Raw genomic sequence first — 19,498 nt, 5'->3', positions numbered from 1 at the left:
TCCTGGGCTCAGTGTGACTGGCAGAAACTCAGGGAAATTTGGCGAGGCCCAGGACGAGTGCTTTTTGGGGCTCAAAATCCCACACTGGCGTTCTCAAATGTGGTGATTTCCCGTACCTGTCTCAGTGGACATCCCAGGGACTCTTCCTGCCCAGAGCCAGGCTGCTGCGGGTGCCCTCTGAGGGCAGCGTGGGACGGGAGGAGCAGGGCCGAGCCCAGCAGCTCTCCCTGAAGGACAGGGAGATGGGGAGGTTTCTTGGGCCAGTTACCAAATGTGAGATCTGCCAGCATTTCATCCTAATTATTTTAATTGATTAGTTAGCTAATTTGATAGCAAAATAAGCTGGCATGCAGTTAACGAAGGGAGCTGTAACAGGGTCCTACGCCGCCCCAGCAGCCCGGGCACGGCCCCCATCCCGCCACCTGCGAGGGGACAGCGGGGGCCGGAGATGCGGCGCTCCCGGCGGGCTCCCGCAGCCCTGGAAGGCGCTGTTCCCGCGGGCTCCGGCAGTCCTGGAAGGCGCTGTCCCCCTGGAAGGCGCTGTCCCCCTGGAAGGCGCTGTCCCCGCCGCAGGTGCCGGCCAGCCCGGGCCGGGCCCCGCCCGTCGGCACCGCCTCCTGTCCGCACCTCTCCAAGCCCGGCCCGGGCTGGGACGGCTCCGCGGGCTGCCCGCCTCAGGGGCTCCGGCACGGCCTCAGGGGCTCCGGCACGGCCGCGGGACCCCCGCCCTGCCCGCACCGGTGCCACAGCTCCTGTCCTGCGTGCCCCGGAGCTCCCGCGGACCTCGGGCGAGCGGGAGCCCTCTGGAGCCCGCTTCACCCACGTCCCCAGCATGCGGACGCCGGCGGAGATGATCGTGGGGCTGGTGCTGTGCCCCTGCGGGCTCCTGCTGACACTCACGGGCACGCTGGCACCCAGCTGGAGGCAGGTGAGCCTCGTACCTGACCAGCCCATGGACGTCGTTTGGGAGCAGGGCATCTGGGACATATGCAGGGAGCGGCAGAGCACCCACGACCGCCTCTGCGGGCAGGCTGACGGGCTGGGCTACTTTGAGCAGGTGCCCGTGCGGGTGGCCCAAGGGCTGATGCCCTCCTCGCTGGTGGTCACCCTGGTGGGCTTGGTGGTGGCTGCGCTGGGTGTTCGCTGCTGGCAGCTGGAGCCCCGGCACCTGGTGGCCGGCGTGGCAGGGCTGGTGCTGCTCCTCTCCGGGCTGATGAGCCTCGTGCCCAGCTCCTGGTACACCCAGGAGCTGTGGGCACTGCCTGCCCCGCCTGGCAGCACGCTGACCGTAGGCTACAGCTTGGTGCTGAGCTATCTGGGAAGCTGTCTGGAAATCCTGGGGGGGCTGGCCCTCACCCTCAGCTTCCATCACTGCTGCAAGGAGCGCAGAGCTCCCAAATTGCCCCCCACCACTGTGACAGAGGCTGAGTCGGGCTCCAGTAGAGCTTACAACAATCCCTGGGACGTGCTGGAGGATGAGAAAGATGGACAGCGCTGGGGGAGAAGCCCACCTTGTGATTCTGACTTGTAGCCCCAGCACTGGAACAGCAGTCTCGTCCCTGACATCAAGAGCAGTGCTGGCCCCTGCCCCTACCAAGCCATGCCCTTCTCCTGGGGCCCCTCTGAAGCCCCCTGGGTTCTCTCTTGCTGGAAACAAGACCAAGGACCTGTTCTGAATATTTGCAACTTCCTCAAAAGCCTGCTGTGCTCCAGGATCTACAACTGTGCCAAAGCCATGCTGGATTTGGAACCAGAGGTGGCTCCAGTCCTTCTGTGCTGCTTTTACCTCATCTTCCTGTACCATGCACAACAGCTTGGGCAGAGACAGCGTTGGTGCTCCCATGTAAGCAACATACAGGTCAGAAGTGTGTAACCTTCAGAGCTGGCAGTAGGGGAGGGGAGCACCTGTCTCACATCTCTGCCCAGCTCTGGACTGTGCAAAAAGCAAAATAAATTCAAAGCAATGCGTTTGTACTGTGGGATGGTTATGGGCTTTCTGCCAGGCAGGTTGGGCTGAGAGCCAGCAGGCATGGCACACCCAGCTTCCCTGTTTTGCCTGAAGCAGGGAGGAAAGGTCTGTAGAAGGGCACAGCTAGCTTTTATAGCACTTTCCCAAAGGACTTTCCCCCCCATGGTCAAAATCATCTCTTGAAGAGATTTCTCCTTCCTGGAGCACAGCCACTTCAGGGTGGAGTGGGGAGGGTGGGGGAAGGAAGATCACAGAAAAAAAATAGCATTTTATTTCCCCTTTCAAAATTAGCTTGGTGTGAGGTGGTAAAACTGGTCTCACTGGTTTGTAAGGGACACTCAGGAGGTCAGAACTCCACTATAAAATCCTTCTCAGCCCCCTGCATAACAAGGTAAGAGCCAAGCCAGCTTCCTGCAGAGTTATTTGGCCAGATTCTTACTCCAGGTGAGCCCAAGGCACCCTGGTCAGCAAGGTAAGCCTTGCTGCAGAGGGACAGTACTCAAGGGACATTCTCAGAGAGTGTGTTGGACTTGGAGACTTCCCGATAAACCTCCCAAACGTTTTTGTCTGCATTCTTATGTTCCCTAGGTCTTAGAAATCTACAAAGAGCAAACCAACCTCCCCTCCCCAGCCCAGACACAAACCACAATGGCACAAGAGACGCTGCACAACGTTCCTTTATGAAATTACGGTGTTGATGTGAGATGGTCCTTTCCTCAGCAGGGCTGGCAGCTCCTGCAGAAATCACAGATAGGTGTATCAGGGTCTGACCCAACCTCTCTAAGCCCACCCCACACCTTAGCACAGGGGTCCAGCCACAGGCAGAGTGGGACGGCCCTGTCAGACTCTAGGCACTATTGGTATTGCCCCTCTCCTTCAGCAGGAGGGCAGAGCTTGCTTCAGGAGTGGGCATCATGCCAGCACTGGGCCCTGGGGCACTGCAGGGTGGCAGTGGGGTCCTTAGGGCCTGCTCCAGATGCAACTCACCTCTTTCCCTTCATAAGCTTCATTCACAAATGTATCACTCTTGGGGGGAAGCTCTTCCTCCTCCTCATCCTCTTCCTCTGGATCACTTTCACGGTGGTACAGGGTCAGCACCCGAGTGGAAGCAGTGCTCGAGGTCCTGGAGAGGGAAAAATGTACACCAAGAATGGCACGGCCAACTCCTAGAGATGGGGCAGATCCCAAAGTCCTACCACAACCCCTGGTAACAGCCTGCTGGGGTGATTGCAGCTTTCCATATAACCCAGGAGTGCATCAGGACTCCACACTGTCCCTGGGCAGAGACCCTGTCTCTCTCTATTCCCAGCTGCACCGGCCCAGTGCAGCCCCAGAGCTCACCTCCTCCGCCTGTCCCGCCTCCGCATGTAGGCCAGGGCCCCCACAGCAGCAGCAGCCAGCAGCAGGAGCACGGCCACCCCCAGCACAATGGGTCCTGCCAGGGGCTGCACCTCGGCCTCCTCGCAGTAGTCGCCACGATAGCCCAGGGCGCAGTGGCACGTCACGCGGCCAGCCTCGATGGCACAGTCCCCGCGCAGGTTGCACGTCTCACTGCTGCAGGGCACAGCCCCCAGCACCTCCTCCGTGCTGGGGGGCACCACGAAGGGCTCTCCGTGCTCCTGGGGGCCAGGGGCTGCAGATAGGCTGGGGCGGGGCTGCCGAGGCTGGGGTGCAGCTATGGATGAGACTGGTTCCTGTTCTACGTGGGACATTCCTGATGGTGCCACTGAAGGGACCTGCGTCCCCACCTTCACTGAGGCGCCTGGAGGGATGGGCATGGATCAGCAGAGACTCAGGTAAGACCCCTTGCCAAACTGGGCGAGCCTGGGCAGGCTGTCCCATGCCCAGGACCTTGGCACAGCCCGGCTGTGGGTGGGCACTCACAGTCAGACTCATCGGAGCCGTCGGCACAGTCGGGGTGCCCATCACAGACCTGCTCTCTGGAGATGCAGCTCTGGAGGTCGGGGCAGGCCTGCAGCAGGGCGGGGCAAGGCGGTGCCAGCGCACACGCTGCTCCGTGCACCAGGTGGTACCCAGGAGAGCAGCGGCACTGCCTCCCTGCAGGGTTGGGCAGGCAGAGCTGGGCACAGCCCCCATTGCTCTTTGCACAGCCATTGGTGCCTGCCAAAACAGCGCTGGTTAGCATGGCCACCGCAAGGCACAGCTGAACCCCGCAGATGCCCTGGGCTAGGGCAGTCCCAGACCCACCTTCCTGTGAGAACTGGCTGTAAATCCTCATGGCTACCAGCTCCTGCTCCATCGGGAACCACCAGTTCTCAGCCTGCTCCAGCCGGCTGTGCCAGATCTTGCTGGAGCCTGGGGACACATGGGGTCAGCACTGCTCCACCTCCTCCCACAAGGGTGCCTGAGCTGGGAGGTGGGGGGGTCCCCTAGCTTCCCCTTGACCCCACAGAGGGGCAAGCCTGTACCCCATGGGGACTGGCAGAACCCGTGTCCTAGTGCAGTAGGAGGAGCTGGGCAAAGCACAGCAGACAGACCTACCATTGGTTGAGGTTGTGCTCCAGAGCAGAAAGCCTTCTCCTACAGCAAAGAGTGAGAGACCATGCAGCCCTTCCCGCACCAGCCGGAAGCGGGATCCATCCAGCTCAACACTGCTGATGGTTCCTCTCTCTGCAAGGCACAGGTGGAGAGGCTTCAGTGTGGCAACAGAGAGGGCTCCGGGCTGCCCCTCAGGGCTGTGCCAGGCTGTGCTTTGCAGACTGAGTGCCTGTACCACTGCTACCGCCCCGCAGTGCGCCGGCTCAGTCCTCACTCACCGTGGTCTGCCCAGTACAGCCTGGTGCCAGCACCCCCAAAGGCAAGGCCAGTGGGAGCCCGGGCTCTCCTCCAGACCGCTCTGCGGCCAGTGCCGTCCATGGCTGCACACTCCACCACGGCGCCATGCCCATGGCTGCCAGCTGCTGTGACAAAGCACATGGTGGAAGCACGAGGACACAGTGCCAGCCAGGCAGCACCCTGCAGCCCCTCGCTGAGTAGTGCCAGGACCCACCGCCCCCTGGGAGCTGCCACGTGGATGGTGGGTGGCTGCCCCCCAATCCAGTAAAGGTTTCCACTCAGCCAGTCCAAGGCCAGGGATGTCACCGCGCCCTCCACAGCTACTGCCTTCTTCCAGGACAGCCGTCCCCAGTCCTTCAGGCGCAGCAGTCCAATGGAATTGCCTCCCACTTCTGCAAAGTACAAACTCTTGTCTTTCACTGCATAGTCAACAGCTGTCAGGCGGCTCACCTTGGCCAAAGGCAGGGCCCGGTGTGGGGGAAGCCCTTGGGATCCAGCTGATGTGGGCAGGTCCTTCAGGTAGACCTAGAGGAAGGAGGCAGCACTAGGATGTGGACCCCTCTTCCCTGACAGTGGTAAGAACAGCAGCCCCCAGGGCTGGCTCCAGAGGGCGGTACCTGTGCCACAGCTGCCGGTGAGACCAGGAGGGCAAAGGCCGAATCACGGATGGGCAGGCAGGTGGTCTCATTGGCGGCCAGCATCAGCCCAGTGGGGCAGCGGCACTGCCCCGTGTGCCTGGCGCTCAGCAGGCACAGGTGGGAGCAGCCACGCGCCTCACACGGGTTGGGGGCCGCAGGGCGCAGGGCTGGGTGCATCACCTGTGGGACAGTGGGCTCAGCCTCAGCTCCATCAGCACCTGCCAGCAGAGCTGAGCATGACTGACAGCACACTATGCTCCCAGGGCCCACACACAGCCCAGCTCAGGGCAGGATGGTGAGGCAGAGATGGTCCCAGGGGACCAGAGACCCTTGGCCACAGAGACTGCTGCTCAAAGATCACTGGGATGGGGGTACAGCTTCCAGTGCCTCTTCGCTCAGAGGACAGCAGTATTGTGCAGGATGGGAGATCAGCAGAGCTGGCACAGCAGGGCTTGGGTTTCCCCAAGAAGGTACCTGGAGGCCATGGGGCTGCCCATGCCGTTTGAGCAGCACAGTCCTGTTCTTGCCGCTGGCCTTGTCCACCTGCTGCACGGACCATGTCTTCCTCTCCGACCAGTAGAGCTGCCCCTCGCACACAGCTGCTGCAAAGGGGCTCCGGACCCAGCGCAGCTTCAGGACCTGTCAGAGAGGCACCTGTCAGTGCCCATCCCGGTGCCCATCAGAGCCCCACCACCAGTGCCCCACCCCACCTTCACACTGCTGCCATCCAGACGCGCAGAACCAACACTGCCCAGCTTCTCATCCAGCCAGAAGATCCTCTGGGTGGGGAAGTCGAGGGCCAGTGCTGTGGGCCAGCCCAGTCCCTGGGCCAGCAGCACGTGCCGCCAACTCCCATCCATGCTGGCCTCCATCAGCCGTGAGTGGCTCCCCACCTCTGACCAGTACATCAGCCTAGTGGGAAGGCAGGAATGAGCCTATGGACCTGACACAGCATCGACCCAGCACCAAGGCAGCCCAGAAAAGCAGCCTGGAGCTTCCCATCTCATCATGGGTGCATTGAGAGCTCCATGCAGGGCAGGGGCAGGTATCTGGGCTCTTTCTTCTCTCCCCACAGCAACAAGGTGAGGCCATCCTCCCTCTTCCCCAGCCTCTCATCTGCCTCCACAGAGGAAAATGGGGCAGGGCAGGGATGGTAAGGAGGTCCTCATGTCCTCTTGTCCCAGACTTACCCTGCCAGAGGCTGGAGCACCAGGGAGTGAGGCTGGTCCAGGTCTCCATCCATCACCACAGTGTACTCTGGTATCCCTTGCCAGGCAGCCCCCAAGCGAGTAGCCAGAATCTGCCCTGCTACCCCATCTGTCCAGTACAGGTTTCTCCCAAGCCAGTCCACTGCTATACAGTCTGATCTCACACCTGAAATGCATTCAAGAGGCAGCAACTGCGTACGGTGACAACTGCACAGCCCTTTGGCATAATGCTCCCAGCCCAAATCCCTCCATCCCAGAAGCTCTGGCTCCTCCCAACCTTGCTCCCACTAGTGCTTCTCCACATAAGGGATCACAGCTTGGCACCCCTCTGCAACCTGGAGACTGCACAGTGGGGGAGGCCAGCCCTGCTAACCCCATGTTGTCACAGCCTACCTTTCACCAATGTGCCTTTCTTTCCCGAGCTGAGGTCCTGCCAGCGGATGCTCTCTGTGGCCAGGTCCATCCAGAAGACTTTCCTCTCCACCAAGTCATAGTCGAGTGAGAAGACAACACGATCCTTGTCAGTGGCCAGCACCACCTCCTCATGGCCACTCCGCAGGCCATAGGACAGCACCTCGGACTGCACAGCCACCAGCAGCTTGGGCTCTGGTCCTGGGGTAACACAGAGCCACACGGACCCTGCTCAGCACTAATGGTCCCATGGTCCCAGGACATGCAGGCAAGGGACACAGCACTCACAGGCATTGGAGCTTGCTGGGACTCAGCCCATTCACAGGACTACGAGGTTTCCCATGGGCAGCAGACACAGGAGGACAAGTATCCACCAGCCCTCAGTGTATCTTAGAGGGTCAGGGCCAGCCTCAGCGCTGCTTGGCCACCCCAGGACTTACCAGTGAGTTTGCAGGTGTGGCCATCGGGCTCCAGCAGGTAGCCAGGGAGACAGCCACAGCTGTAGGACCCTGGAGCATTGAGGCATGTCTGGCTGCAGGCTCCCTTGCCCCACTCCGTGCACTCATCTATGTCCATGCAGGACAGACCATCCGCAGCAAGGCGATAGCCCGGGCCACACCAGCACCGCTGGGGGGAAAGGAACCATCAGCTGCCCACCCTGGGGACATGAGGCTCCCTTCTGCAGCTGGAGCAGGGCATCATGGTATGACAAGCCCCTGCCCCAGGGCTGCTGGCACTCACAGGGCCCTGGGGTGAGGGGTAGCAGAGATGAGTACAGGACCGCTGGCAGGGCACAGAGCAGTTCCCGCCCTCGTCTGAGCCATCCGCGCACTCCTGCCGGCTGTTGCACACCAGGGATGCATTCAGGCAGGACCCCAGCCCACAGGGGTACTCATTACTCTGGCAAGGAGCAGGGTGGCCTGCAGGGACATGGGAAGGCTGCCCTGAGCCTCATCCACTAGCTCCTTCTGCTCATTTGGGGCAGATTTAGCTGCTCCCAGAGGCTGCTTAGAGCTCACTTGCAGCCACATCCAGAGCTGCGCCAGTAGCCTGGCTTCAGGCTACATTAATCCAAAGGCCACTGCTCCCTGCAGGGAGAACAGCTACCCAGGACCTGGAGCCACCACAGCTGCTTGGAATAGGCAGCCAGCACATGGGCCCTTAATCTCAGCACAGACACATACCCATCTCCCTCCATGCTAGGCACCCACCAGCCACCCCTGGGCAAGACAGGGAATAAAATAAAGGTGTTGCTCACAGCCAGCCTCATCACTGCCATCAGTGCAGTCAGTCTCTCCATCACAGCGCCAGACATCAGGGATGCACTCACGGCTACGGGAGCAGCTCCACTGCTGGTCCTCACACAGCTCTTCCTCCCAAGGGCAGCCCTGCAAGGCAGAGGGTGAAAAAGGCTACCTGCCCTCCCAGGCATGAGTGGGGACAGGCTGTGTCCCCACTGCTCCACTCACCTGCTCATCTGAGCCATCCCTACAGTCAGCAGCACCATCACAGCGCCAGGCCTCTGGCACACACTCCCCACTGTGGGAACACGTCACCTCACCCTCACGGCAGAGCAGCGGCCGGGGCACAGCACAGCCCTCCTCATCCGAGCCATCCTGGCAGTCGTGGTCACCATCGCAGTGCAGGGCCAGGGCCACACACTGCCCACTCCGACAGGAAAACTCAGCCGGACCACACTCCTTCAGCACTGTGGGCAAAGGCCAGGGCTGAGCAGGGACACTGGCCCCATCCTCTCAGCAGGCAGCCCTGGGCAATGCCTGCTTCAGGACCCACAAGAAACCTAGTGCATCCACCTGTGGGGCAGGCAGCCCCAAGAGTCCATCCCACTCAGCCGCAGGGTCTTACCACAGCCCTGCTCATCCGTGTGGTCCAGGCAGTCGGCATGGCCGTCACACAGCCAGCTCCTGGGGATGCAGCGGGTGGCAGCGTCGCAGCGCAGGGCACACTCCTGCGTGGGGGTCCAGCAGCCCGTCTCATCCGAGCCGTCGGGACACTGTGGCACCCCGTCACAGCGCTCTCCTGCCCTGACGCACACGGCTCCGCTCGCACAGTGGAAGGCCCCTGGGGAGACAAGGGGCTTTGCACTGCCTGCAGAAGGCAGCCAAGGTGCCCAGACCCTCTTCTAGCCCTCCAGTGACCTAGAAAGGCCCCGCAAGGGACAAGGCTTGGTCCCTCCTAGACAGTGCATCTCCAGGAGCCTAGGTCCCCAGCAAGGTGATTGTGGCAGTCTCAACTCAGCCACATGTAGGTCACTATGAGCAGTGAGATCAACTCTATCTTTTTCCAACAGCACCTCAAGCCCAGTGCCAAGCTCAGAAAGAACCAGTATGTCACATCACAAGCATCAGACTTTACCAGGACTTTACCAGGACCCTGTCCCAAAAACCCCACTAGGAAGCAGCAGAAGGCCTGGCACAGGGTGACCCAGACCCCTTTTGCACAGGGGACAGAAGAATGGCTCCTACCTGGGGTGTTGCAGAGCTGGGCGCACCCATCCTCATCAGAGCCATCTGCACAGTCCTTCTCCCCATCACACAGGTACTCCTGGGCCACACACCCAGTGCCATCACGGCAGGGCACATGCGTGCGAGAACAGGACAGATGGAGAATGGGGGTCAGGGGGTGTGCAGTGCTGGACTGGAGGGGTGGTGTAGGTGTCACCACCCGTGCAGAACTGTTTGAGCGTGGGGTGGTTGTGGTTGGCTGTGGGGCAGTGATCTTAGTTGTAAAAGATCGAGTGGTGCTGGTGACTGGCTGCACAGTGGTAGTCTTGGTCAGTGTGGTCCGGGCAGTTGTTGGTGCAGAGGTGGTGGACTGTCTGGTGGTAGTTTGTGATGTAGTAGCCTTGCTGGTTGGTGCAGGAGTAGTGCTGAGTGCAGTGGTGGTCTGGCTTGGCGGTGGTGTTGTGGTGGGGGTGGTAAGCCGAGCAGCAGCGGTGCTTGTGGTTGTCCTCACAGTGGTGGTCACAGGTGGAAGGAGTGGCACAGCAGACTCTTTGCTTGGTGGCACTGGCAGAGGATTTGGGATTTGTTGGGACCATACCCTCCCCGCACTTCAGGCACCTCCCAGAGCACCCCACATGCAGTAGCCAGGCACCCTGCCACAGCTCAGACTTTCACAGGCCACCCAGCCCCGTCAGGTACAGCAGCAGCACCAGGCACAAAGCCATGGCCACTCTTACCAGCCTGCAGCTCTGAACCCACGAAGGCCACCACTCCCTGCACACCCGCTGCCGGCAGGGACAGCACAAGGGCCAGCGTCCTCCGGTCCCATAGCAGCAGAGCTGTCCCATTTGCTGACACCAGGTATGGCTCAAAGGCGGCCACGAGGCCATGGGACCAGCTGGGTGCCAGGGTGACTGCTTGCTGCTTGGTCAGACTCAGTGCCTGCAGGCCTGTGAGGCAGAGGCATGGTAAGACCTGTGCCTGCCCACACCACTCATGGCTCACCCTGCACCCCACAACACACAGCTATGGCAGGAACCTCATGGCTGAGGCCAGGGTCCCGAGTCTGCCCCATGAGCACCCCACTGCCCAGGCAGGGAACTGCTGCATGTGGGACATGGCTGATCACCCCTTCTACATCCACCACCTCCCCTCCCTGCTTCAGACACCAGCAGGGCTCACCCAGGGCTGAGCTCCAGAGCACGCTGAAGGCTCTGCTGTCCATGGCTGCAGGCAGGTCTCCAGGCCATGTCTCATTCCAGGCATCCCACGGAGCACCCCCCGCCAGGCTCAGCGCCTGCAGGGGTTGCCCGCGGGCCAGCCAGTACAGAGTGTCACGCTGCCAGTCCAAGAAGAGATGCTGGATGCTGCTGCGAGCCCGGTGCAGGATGCGCGGGGCCTTGTCAGACGTCCGGATCACCCCGATGTCCCTCCGGTTACATGCGAGCCAGTACAGGTCCCCCGAGCGGATGTCCACACGGGCAGAGCAGACTTGGCAAGAGCAGGCAAGCAGTTATGAGGCTGTCCCATGACCCTGCACCTCTGCCTGGGTGCCCCTAGACCCTAAACCCAGGGTACAGCTGCCCACTGCCTCGACGTGGCCTCACTGTGCTCTGCACAGACCACTCAGACTGCTCAGACCACTATCCTCTGCACCCAGGAGATCCTCAGGCATCAGGAAGTATCAGGAAGGGGAATGTGCCCTCTATCTCTATCTGTAGAGTCTCACCTGGCATCCCAGTCACAATGGCCTCTCTCCAGCCAGGGTAGCCCACAACACGCAGGAGAGTCCCACGGTCATCTGTCCCATAGAGCACTGACCTCTGCCAGTCCACATCTTGCAAGTGAAGGGGCTCCTGCCACTCCTGCACCAGTTTGGTGTGTGCTCCAGGGCCCACATGCACCAGGGAGATGGCCTTTCCTGATGCATACACGATGGACAGCTCTGCAGAGCATAAGGGCGGTGTGTGAGCACAGCCCCAGGGATACTGGGCCGGGTCACCAGAATGAACTAAGACAGAAATGTCACAGCACTGGTGTGCGCTGGGAACCTCATCCCACCAAAGCCACAGCCCTTTATGACCCTTCTCCAACTCTCACATGGATGTATACCACTCCAGAGAGCCAGACCCTGCTCACCTGCACACTTCCCCGAGGGCAGGAGGAAGAGGCCCTCTGGACATGCACACTTGTAGCCCCGAGGATGCACAGGGGACAGGAGGCAAAGGTGACTGCACAGGCCCAGAGCACATGCAGCAGTGTCCCCTGGGAGCAAGAGGATGTTAAAAGCTCAGGTAGTCATGACCCCAGTATCTCTCCCAGTTTCCAAAAACCACAGGCTGTCCTGGGACTGGATAAGGGCTGGAGGCAGGGTAGCAGTGTCATGTGAGTTAAGGGGGCTCAGGTCTACCCAAAGCCATGGGCCTTTCCTACAGTTTTATAGGTCCCCTCTGTACCAACCCCACAACCCTTCATCACAGCACCAGGCAAACCATTGGGCAGGACCTGGTGAGCTCCAGAACTCAGTGAGCCTTCCCTAGAACCCAGGGATGCAGCGGGGGTTGCTGCCATGCTGCCAGCCCTGCAGCAGTGCAGCAACATGCAGGTACTCACTGGGAGGCTGCTGCAGGGCATGCAGCACAGTGAAAGCTGAGATAGAGGCACGGAGCAGCACTGCATGCTCCTGGGGAGAGGCCCAGGTGGCTGACACCAGCTCTGTGCCATCGGTCCAGAAGAACCGGCTCTCAAACACAGCCAGGCCCAGCGGCTCTGTGTGGCTCCGCAAAACAGCGTGGAAGGAGTGGCGCCCGCTGCCATCCACCCGCAGGGTCTCGATGGACTGGGGACAAGGCAAGGCATGGTAGCTATGTAGCATCCCCACACCTTGGCCCTTCTCCTCCCAGCCCAGGGATGTATGCTAGACCTAGGCACCGCTCCCTGCTCCCTCCCATGCTTTGGCCATGGACACAGAGGAACAAGGGCCACCCTCCCAACTCCCACCTCATCATCTCCCTGGGTGTGAGAGAGCCCTGCTGCCCCTCATCCCTACCTCCTTGTACTCGCTGATCCAGTACAGCCTGCCAGCCACATGGTCCAGGCTCAGCCCCACAGGCTCCTCCATGGACACAACCGTGAGCTCCCGCCGGTTTGAGCCATCCATGCCAGCTGCAGCAATGACTGTCCGGCCCCTCTGTCCACGGTTGACCCAGTACAGGGACCTGGGAGCAGGCACTCAGCACCCACTTCACAGGATAACACCAGTGCTGCCATAGCCCCGCAGCAGGCACCACCAGCATTGCAATCCCAGAAGCCTGGGCCAACCCTGGCTCATTCACTGCTCACCTTGCAGCTGGATGTACTGTCAGCTGCTCTGGTGCAATGTCCTTCCCCAGCACTGTCACGTAACCACGGCCATCACCCAGCCCTGCACAGATGGCTGGAGGATGGCTGCTGGCCCAGTACAGCTGCCCTGTGAACCAGTCCACAGAGATGCTGTTCACCTCTCCGGCATCTGTAGAAACAGAGCAGTTTTAAGGCACACCTGCTCCAGACTGTGTGACAAACTCAGGCTGCCCCTTCCTCTATACAGGAAAAGCAGTATGGGGTGGCAGGCCAGCTCTCAGCCCTGCTACAGCACCCAGCACGCTTGGTCCTGCTCACTTGCATAGAGAGGCTGTGTGCCTTTCCCCGGGTGGTGGACACGGAGCTCTGCATCCTCTGTCAGCCAGTAGTAGGTTTCTCGGAGCAGGTCATACACCAGGGCACGGGGTTCTGTCTCAGTGGAGAGCAGGGGCCTGTAGGCTTGGGTCCGTACATCCAGAAGGGCCAGGTCCTGCCCCACGGCCACCAGGATCTGTGTTGAATTGTCTGCCAGGGTGAGAGGAAAGTCACTCATTGGCCAGGGACATGGCTGGGGAGGGCACTCCCCTCAGGGACAGGGACAGGGACATGGCTGGGGGGAGTGCAGCCTGGGCTCCCCTCCTCTCCCTACCTGTCACTTCGCAGGCGGTGCCATGCCGCAGGGTGTAGCCCGGGAGACAGGCACAGCTGAAAGTGCCCGGGGTGTTGGTGCACAGCTGGCTGCAGGGTCCATACTCCAGGGAGCACTCGTCCACATCTGCACGGATAGGTGAGATCAGCAGTCTGCCACAGAGCTGCCCCAGACAGCACTGCCACTGCTTCCCTGGGACTACAGGCAAGCTGCCTAGATACCAGAACATGGGCCTCAGCCCCAAAATGCACCAGCTGCTGCTGGGACATTATCTAGATATAATCTTTACGGGACACACAGGCAGGAGCAGGGTAGAGGCAGGTGCTTCCTGCCTGTGGTGCAGCGCTCGCCAGAAGCACGGGCTCTGTGGAGACACTGCTGTCAGTGACCAAGGCCACACGTCATGGAAGTACATGCACCCTGACCTCCCCTTACCAGCACAGCTTTGCCCATCTGCCTGCAGCACCCAGCCAGCCCCACAGGAGCACTGCACTCCCCAGTGCGTGTCAGTACACGTCTCTGCACAGCCCCCGTTGCGTACAAAGCAGCTCCGACCTGTGGGGATGCAGCAAAGGGTGACATGAGGCAGGACAGCTCTGTGGCTCCCCTCCCAGATGGGCATCAGCCAGCAGCTGTGTGTAACTTACCACATGTGCTGGGCTCATCCGTGCCATCCAGGCAGTCATCCTTGTCATCGCACATCAGCGACTCCAGGATACACTTGCCCTCATCGCACCGCACCATGCCAGGCGTACAGGGAGCTATGGCACACACAGCTCATGTCAGCAGGGCAGACCAATACCCTGGATCCCAGCCTCATGGGGAGGCCCTGCAAAGCATCAGCTGGCCCAGACAGGTCTCACCCTATGGAGGAGCATCCAGTGTTCTTGCTTACCGCAGACATCTTCATCCGAGGAATCACCACAGTCATCGATCCCATTGCACTTCCACTCAGCCATGATGCACACCCTGTTCCTGCACTGCCACTGCCCAGGCAGGCAGGGCTGCTGGGGACACCCCTCCTCATCCCAGCCATCCTCACAGTCTTGGTGCCGATCGCACAGCTCCCAGTGCGGGATGCAGTGGTGGGTGCCGGGACACTGTACCTTCTTTGACCCGCACACTGAGGAAACAGCGCAGCGCTCGCCAGCCTGCCCTGCACCCCCAGCCGCCCCCACTCAGCCCCAGCAGAGAGTACATACCACAGTCCTGCTCATCAGAGCCATCCAGGCAGTCAGCAGCACCATCGCAGCGCCAGCTGCTAGAAACACACCGGCCATCGTCACACTGCCACACATGGGGGTCCCCGCCACAGGCAACATCTGCAGGGACAACACGCAGTCACTGGGACCTACTGCTACAGCAGAACAACAAGGGTCCACTTCATCCTGGCACGGGACAGGTGCTGGCAGTGCCCAAGGAGCACAGAGTTCCAGGATGTGTTCTCATGCCACAGATATTCCTAAGGATCTCCGGAGCACATTTGTCCCTGCAGGATGCTACACAGGCAGAGCCGGCAGAGACTGAGGTGCCTCTGTCCTGTCCTGCCCCACCATTCCCCAGGGCCCCATGATGTCTGTGCAGCACAGCTCCTCAGGCCGCCCCATGACACCGGATGGGTGCCACTCACCGCACTGCTCGTCCGTGCCGTCAGGACACTGCTGCTCGCCATCGCAGAGCCAGGGAACGGGGATGCAGCCGGAAACGCAGGCGGCCTGGCGTGAGGCTGCACACGTGGGGCTGGCAGCCGCTGTGGGCAAGAAGGAGCCGGGCCCAGGATCAGGCGGGGCGGCCGCAGCGGGCATCCACCTTCACAGCCCCCTGCAGCTCCCCGCCTGGGGGTCCCGGCATAGCCCAGTACGGGGAGGGACCAGTCCCATCCAGGGCACCTCTGGATCTCCTCTGGGGCTGGAAGGAGAACTGCACCTCTCGTCCCTACTCAGGGAAGGCAGGGACCCCTCCCCAAGCCTTTTAGGCAGCGGTACAGGGCCTCTCGGGACGCAGGGGTCCCCATGCTGTCAGGGTGACAAGTATGCACAGGCGTCAAGGACACACCAGCGGGAGATGAGTAAAACGGGGTCATCCTCAGTGGCAGGGGACCCCCCACTGCCCATCGCGGAGGGATGAGCAAGCTTCCCTGGTGCGGCGGGCGCCCACCGCAGCCCCTGGGGATGAGGCAGGGATTTCCCCCCCACCGGCCCGCCCCCCTCGGTCCTGGCTCACGGGCGCGGCGTGTCCCGGCGCCAGCGGCGCTCCCGGCCGGCGGCAGCAGCGGCGGCAGGAGGATGCTGAGGAAGATGAGCGCCCGGCGGAGCGGCGGCGGCGGGGGGCGGCCCATGGCTGCGGCGGAGGTGGGGAGGGGCGGCTCCGGGGGGCCCGGCCGGCGGAGGGAGCGCAGAGCCGCGGCCGCCGCTTTTATGTCCGGGCGCGGGCGGCCATTGGGCACCGCGGGTACCGCCCGCCGAGACCCCCGCCCGCCCCGCCGCCGCGGGGGCTGCGCCGCGCTGCCCCGGGGAGCCCCGGCCGGGACACGGGGGTCGCCGGCCTCGGGCCGGGCAGCTGCGGTCCCGGGCCGGGCACTCTTGGGACCCACCGCCCGCCAAGAGCCGAGGGGCACGGGGGGACCCCTGTCCCCCGCCCCGCCTCGCCTCGTCCCGCCGGGCGGGGGTTGTTGTGAGAGCCAGCCGTGAGAACCGGGCCCGCAGCACCTGCGGCGGCCGTGGGAAGGCAGCGACAGCCTTGAACGCGGGGGCACCCCCCGAAAACAGCGGGCTGCGCGCACCCCCCAGCCCGCCGGCCTCGACCTTGAGCGCTGTGAAAGAGCCGCTGGAGCACAACAAGGAGAGCGAGAACAGCGGCCGGGGGAGGAAAACTGCCCGGCCAGAGGATAAGGCGCCTGCCACTGCCTGGGAAAGGAGTCCCATCCACCAGGCAAAGCGGGGGGATCGCCCAAGCCGCGGAGATGGCCCCGGGACACGGGAGTTTGCGGACTTCTCGCTACACGCCCGGGGGAAATTGCCGCTGTGCTGCCCTGTTGGCTTGTCTCCCTGCCAGCTGCGGGTGGTGGCATGAGTGTCCATCCACCCTCAAGACTGGTCTGTACTCCAAGCACATCCATGGCCTGGAGTGCTGTGCACTCATCCTTTCCAGCCTTCCCATCAAACCTCCCTGCATGAGAGTTGAGCCTAGAAAGCTGCTGCAGTAGGCGCACACTTACTGACACCACTGTCTTTCTGTGAGACCTTCTGGCATGTACACGTTTTCTGGCTTGCTCAGAAAAGGAAAGCTCCAGGATGATCTCCTTTGTGCTGGGGAAGGGATGGAACCAGCCACAGGGCTGGCCCAGGAGGGGCTCTGACACAGCCAAGTCAGCTGGAAGCTCAGGGCAGAGACACCCTCAGGCAGATGGAAAGATCAGGGCGTTGCACAGCTCTGGGTCAGGAGGCCCAGTGCACTGGCACATACCCCAGGCCAGTGGCATGACATTTGTCCCAAGGTGTGGTGCCCACACCAGCTCTCTGGGCAGCATCCCAGTAGCTCTGGGCAACTGACTTCCCCAGGAAACACAAGTGTGCACATCCCAGGGATCATAAGCATCCTTGTGGCAGGAACACCAGGCAAAGTGGTTCCTAGTGGTCAGGGGAGAGAGTAGAAAGGACAGAGCAGTATCCAGGCAATGCTAAGACTACCCAGAAAGCTCCCATGCCCTCCTCACACCTGTAGGACAATGCTGAGATTTGTGTTAGGACCATGGGGATCTGCCCTGTACCCCAGCTCTGCCACCCCACAGTGTACCCACACCACCAAAGCAGTAACTCACACTGGATGGCTGGGAAGGGCAAGTGGCAGCAGAGGGACTGTGAAAAAGGGTCCAGAAGTTAGTGGGTACAGTAGAAATGCCCAGTGCACCTGAGCATCAGCTTGGGGAGCTGGGTCAGCAGTGAGGGAAAGGACACATGGTGTGGCCAGCCTCTTGAAATGCAGGAGATTTTTTTAGAAGCATGATTTAAAGTCCAAGTATTTTAAACACGTGTATAGATAAAAGAGCATACAGGTTATATGTATGTATAGACAATAGCCCACTGTACATAATTATATTTACATGTACCTACAGTGACTTCTCTCTAAGACGTACTGGTTATTATTTTCCTGGACTTCAGGAGAAATTTTTTGGATATTTTCTGTTTTTTCTTTACAGTTGCATTAGTAGGGAAGTTTCCTTTTCTCACTGACATTTAGATTCTCCCTTCCTTGCTTCCAAATCTAAGGGGATGTTGATGATTTGGAGAAGGCTGGGACCAAAATGAGAAGGAGCAAATCTGTGCTCACATGAACAGCAGGATGAAATATGCTATAAAAAAGTCCAGCACCATGTCCCAATAACACCTTTAACTACTCCAAGCACAGCAACTTTTTTTTCCCCCAAACATTCAAAGGCAGTTTCACATTAAATAGTATTATTGATTTTATATTGTTAATAGAAAATTGCATGTATCTTTTCTGCTGTATGATTGATCATATCCTTGTCTGTTATTGCTGTATTCCTGTTCCTTTCCAGTCACTTTAAAGCATTCTTTTCCTAAAGATAAGGGACACCATGCTGTTAAAAAAATAGACAACAAAAATTCTGTGGGACACTCTGCCTCATATCAGTTATCAAGCTTCTGCAATCTTGTTTCCATAAAGAAAGGACAGCTCTACTTGCCTCTGTGCTGTGTGGCCTGACTCTGCTCAAAATTAAACTGCCTGCAGTCTGTTGACTAAAATTTATGCCAGTGGGAAAACTGGATTTAATGAAATACCTGTTTCTTCCTAGGAAATCAACTTATTAAGTGCTTAAATTAAAAAAAAAATTTGGAGAGCATTACAAACTATTTTTCAAATACTGAAGCTTTTTCCAGGTAAAAAAAAAACCCCTTTTTCAACCCTGTGCCTCCAAGAGCTACAACTCCTATTTCAGGGTCTGGTCCACAGCCACACTGATAGCAACACTTCCATGAGACTTGCAGAGTGGTGCCCTGGTCTGGTGCCCAGACTCCCTGACAAATCAGGTAATCTCAGTAACTCTGTCCCAGGACAGCCTTGCAAAGTGGGTGACAGGTGCTCTGCTAGAGGTGTAGGAAATGGCTGGAGACATTGCCTTGTATTTGCCATTTTCCTACTTTGCTCTCTTAGCAGCATTGTCTTTTTTTTTTTTTTTTTTTGCTTAAATGTCCCTCCAACATACACCCTCATGGCCAGCTCAGTGCCCAGCAACAGCAAACAGGGATGATGGCAGCACCCGCCTCAGGGGCATTTAATGAGCAACAGAGTAGTCTCACAAGTGGCACCTCCAGCCTCCAAGAGCCTCAGCATAAGCAGGAGGAGCACAACACTGAGATCTGTGTGTGGGTAAGTGCTCCAATGTCCCAAAGGCCAAACAGCCTTGAAAAATTCAAGTTTACAAACTTAAGGCACCACTGGGGAGAACTGGGAAATATTAGCACCTGCTGTGATACAGCCTGGCAAGATGCTTAAGAAACAGTGTTGTTTACCACAGTATTATTTCCCTTAATTACAAGGGGTTTGAAAGGAACAACATTCAGGCAATTTGGAGGACTAATTTTATGAATACACTGAGGAAACAATTTCTTGTTCTCTGCAGTAACAAGAACTACACTGCTTTCAACACCCTAGGCAGGTTAGAAATTTGATGTGTTTGCCATCATGCTTTTTATTTCAGAACACAACCAGGTAGGAAGATATTTTTAAGAAGCAAGTGAATTATCAGGATAAGGAAATTGAGACCGTTTTGAGCTTTCATTGATTTGGGGAAATAAATGCACAAAGTACTGTCTACTGCCCTGAAAGGTTCCAAAAGTGTTTGCTTCTTTTCAAAAAACTCTAGGCTTGTGATTATATCTCCCCCACATCCTTGTCACCCTACTGTTCCCCAGCCCGCTGAGAATCAACTATGAGATCTGGGGAAGATGGAGAAAGAAATCACGGCCTCCACTTCGAGATGCCACAGCTCCCTCCCC

General features: G+C 59.4%; 2 protein-coding genes across 2 annotated transcripts; one reads left to right on the top strand and one right to left on the bottom strand.

The window, feature by feature from the left end:
• Window positions 1–832: 832 nt before the first annotated feature.
• On the top strand, window positions 833–1,531 carry CLDN23 (claudin 23). The gene has a single exon (XM_071432698.1). The coding sequence runs from the start codon at window positions 833–835 to the stop codon at window positions 1,529–1,531; it is 699 nt and encodes a 232-aa protein (XP_071288799.1).
• A 1,100-nt stretch (window positions 1,532–2,631) lies between these two features.
• On the bottom strand, window positions 2,632–15,914 carry LOC139592265 (low-density lipoprotein receptor-related protein 2-like). The gene is made up of 33 exons (XM_071431865.1): window positions 15,702–15,914; window positions 15,109–15,228; window positions 14,681–14,800; window positions 14,374–14,601; window positions 14,126–14,239; window positions 13,914–14,033; window positions 13,479–13,604; window positions 13,148–13,354; window positions 12,830–12,998; window positions 12,537–12,705; window positions 12,101–12,326; window positions 11,627–11,752; window positions 11,217–11,432; window positions 10,670–10,978; window positions 10,225–10,437; window positions 9,509–10,051; window positions 8,889–9,104; window positions 8,492–8,730; window positions 8,281–8,410; window positions 7,764–7,942; window positions 7,463–7,649; window positions 7,005–7,223; window positions 6,594–6,777; window positions 6,114–6,315; window positions 5,878–6,042; window positions 5,383–5,583; window positions 4,747–5,290; window positions 4,472–4,600; window positions 4,178–4,285; window positions 3,854–4,090; window positions 3,311–3,731; window positions 2,957–3,092; window positions 2,632–2,704 (listed from the first exon to the last, which is right to left on the bottom strand). Exons 1-33 carry the CDS (start codon window positions 15,814–15,816, stop codon window positions 2,648–2,650), a joined length of 6,675 nt encoding a protein of 2,224 aa, XP_071287966.1. The 5' UTR covers window positions 15,817–15,914; the 3' UTR covers window positions 2,632–2,647.
• Between the last annotated feature and the right edge of the window lie 3,584 nt (window positions 15,915–19,498).

This window comes from Agelaius tricolor, unplaced genomic scaffold (genome assembly GCF_023055355.1).
Source record: "Agelaius tricolor isolate 1412-34295 unplaced genomic scaffold, bAgeTri1.0.p SCAF_8, whole genome shotgun sequence".
NCBI lineage: Eukaryota > Metazoa > Chordata > Aves > Passeriformes > Icteridae > Agelaius > Agelaius tricolor.
This window is presented reverse-complemented; position numbering and strand designations above follow the sequence as displayed.

What these genes read in the sequence shown, in the direction of transcription:
- CLDN23 (XM_071432698.1), top strand. Translation starts at nt 833, where the DNA reads ATGCGGACGCCGGCGGAGATGATCGTGGGGCTGGTGCTGTGCCCCTGC.
- LOC139592265 (XM_071431865.1), bottom strand. Translation starts at nt 15,816, where the DNA reads ATGGGCCGCCCCCCGCCGCCGCCGCTCCGCCGGGCGCTCATCTTCCTC. An exon ending in CACGGATGAGCAGGGCTGTG is followed by an intron (nt 8,731 to 8,888) that starts GTAAGACCCTGC and finishes CTTTGCCCACAG; the next exon opens with TGCTGAAGGAGTGTGGTCCG. An exon ending in GTGCTCCAGCCTCTGGCAGG is followed by an intron (nt 6,316 to 6,593) that starts GTAAGTCTGGGA and finishes CCTTCCCACTAG; the next exon opens with GCTGATGTACTGGTCAGAGG.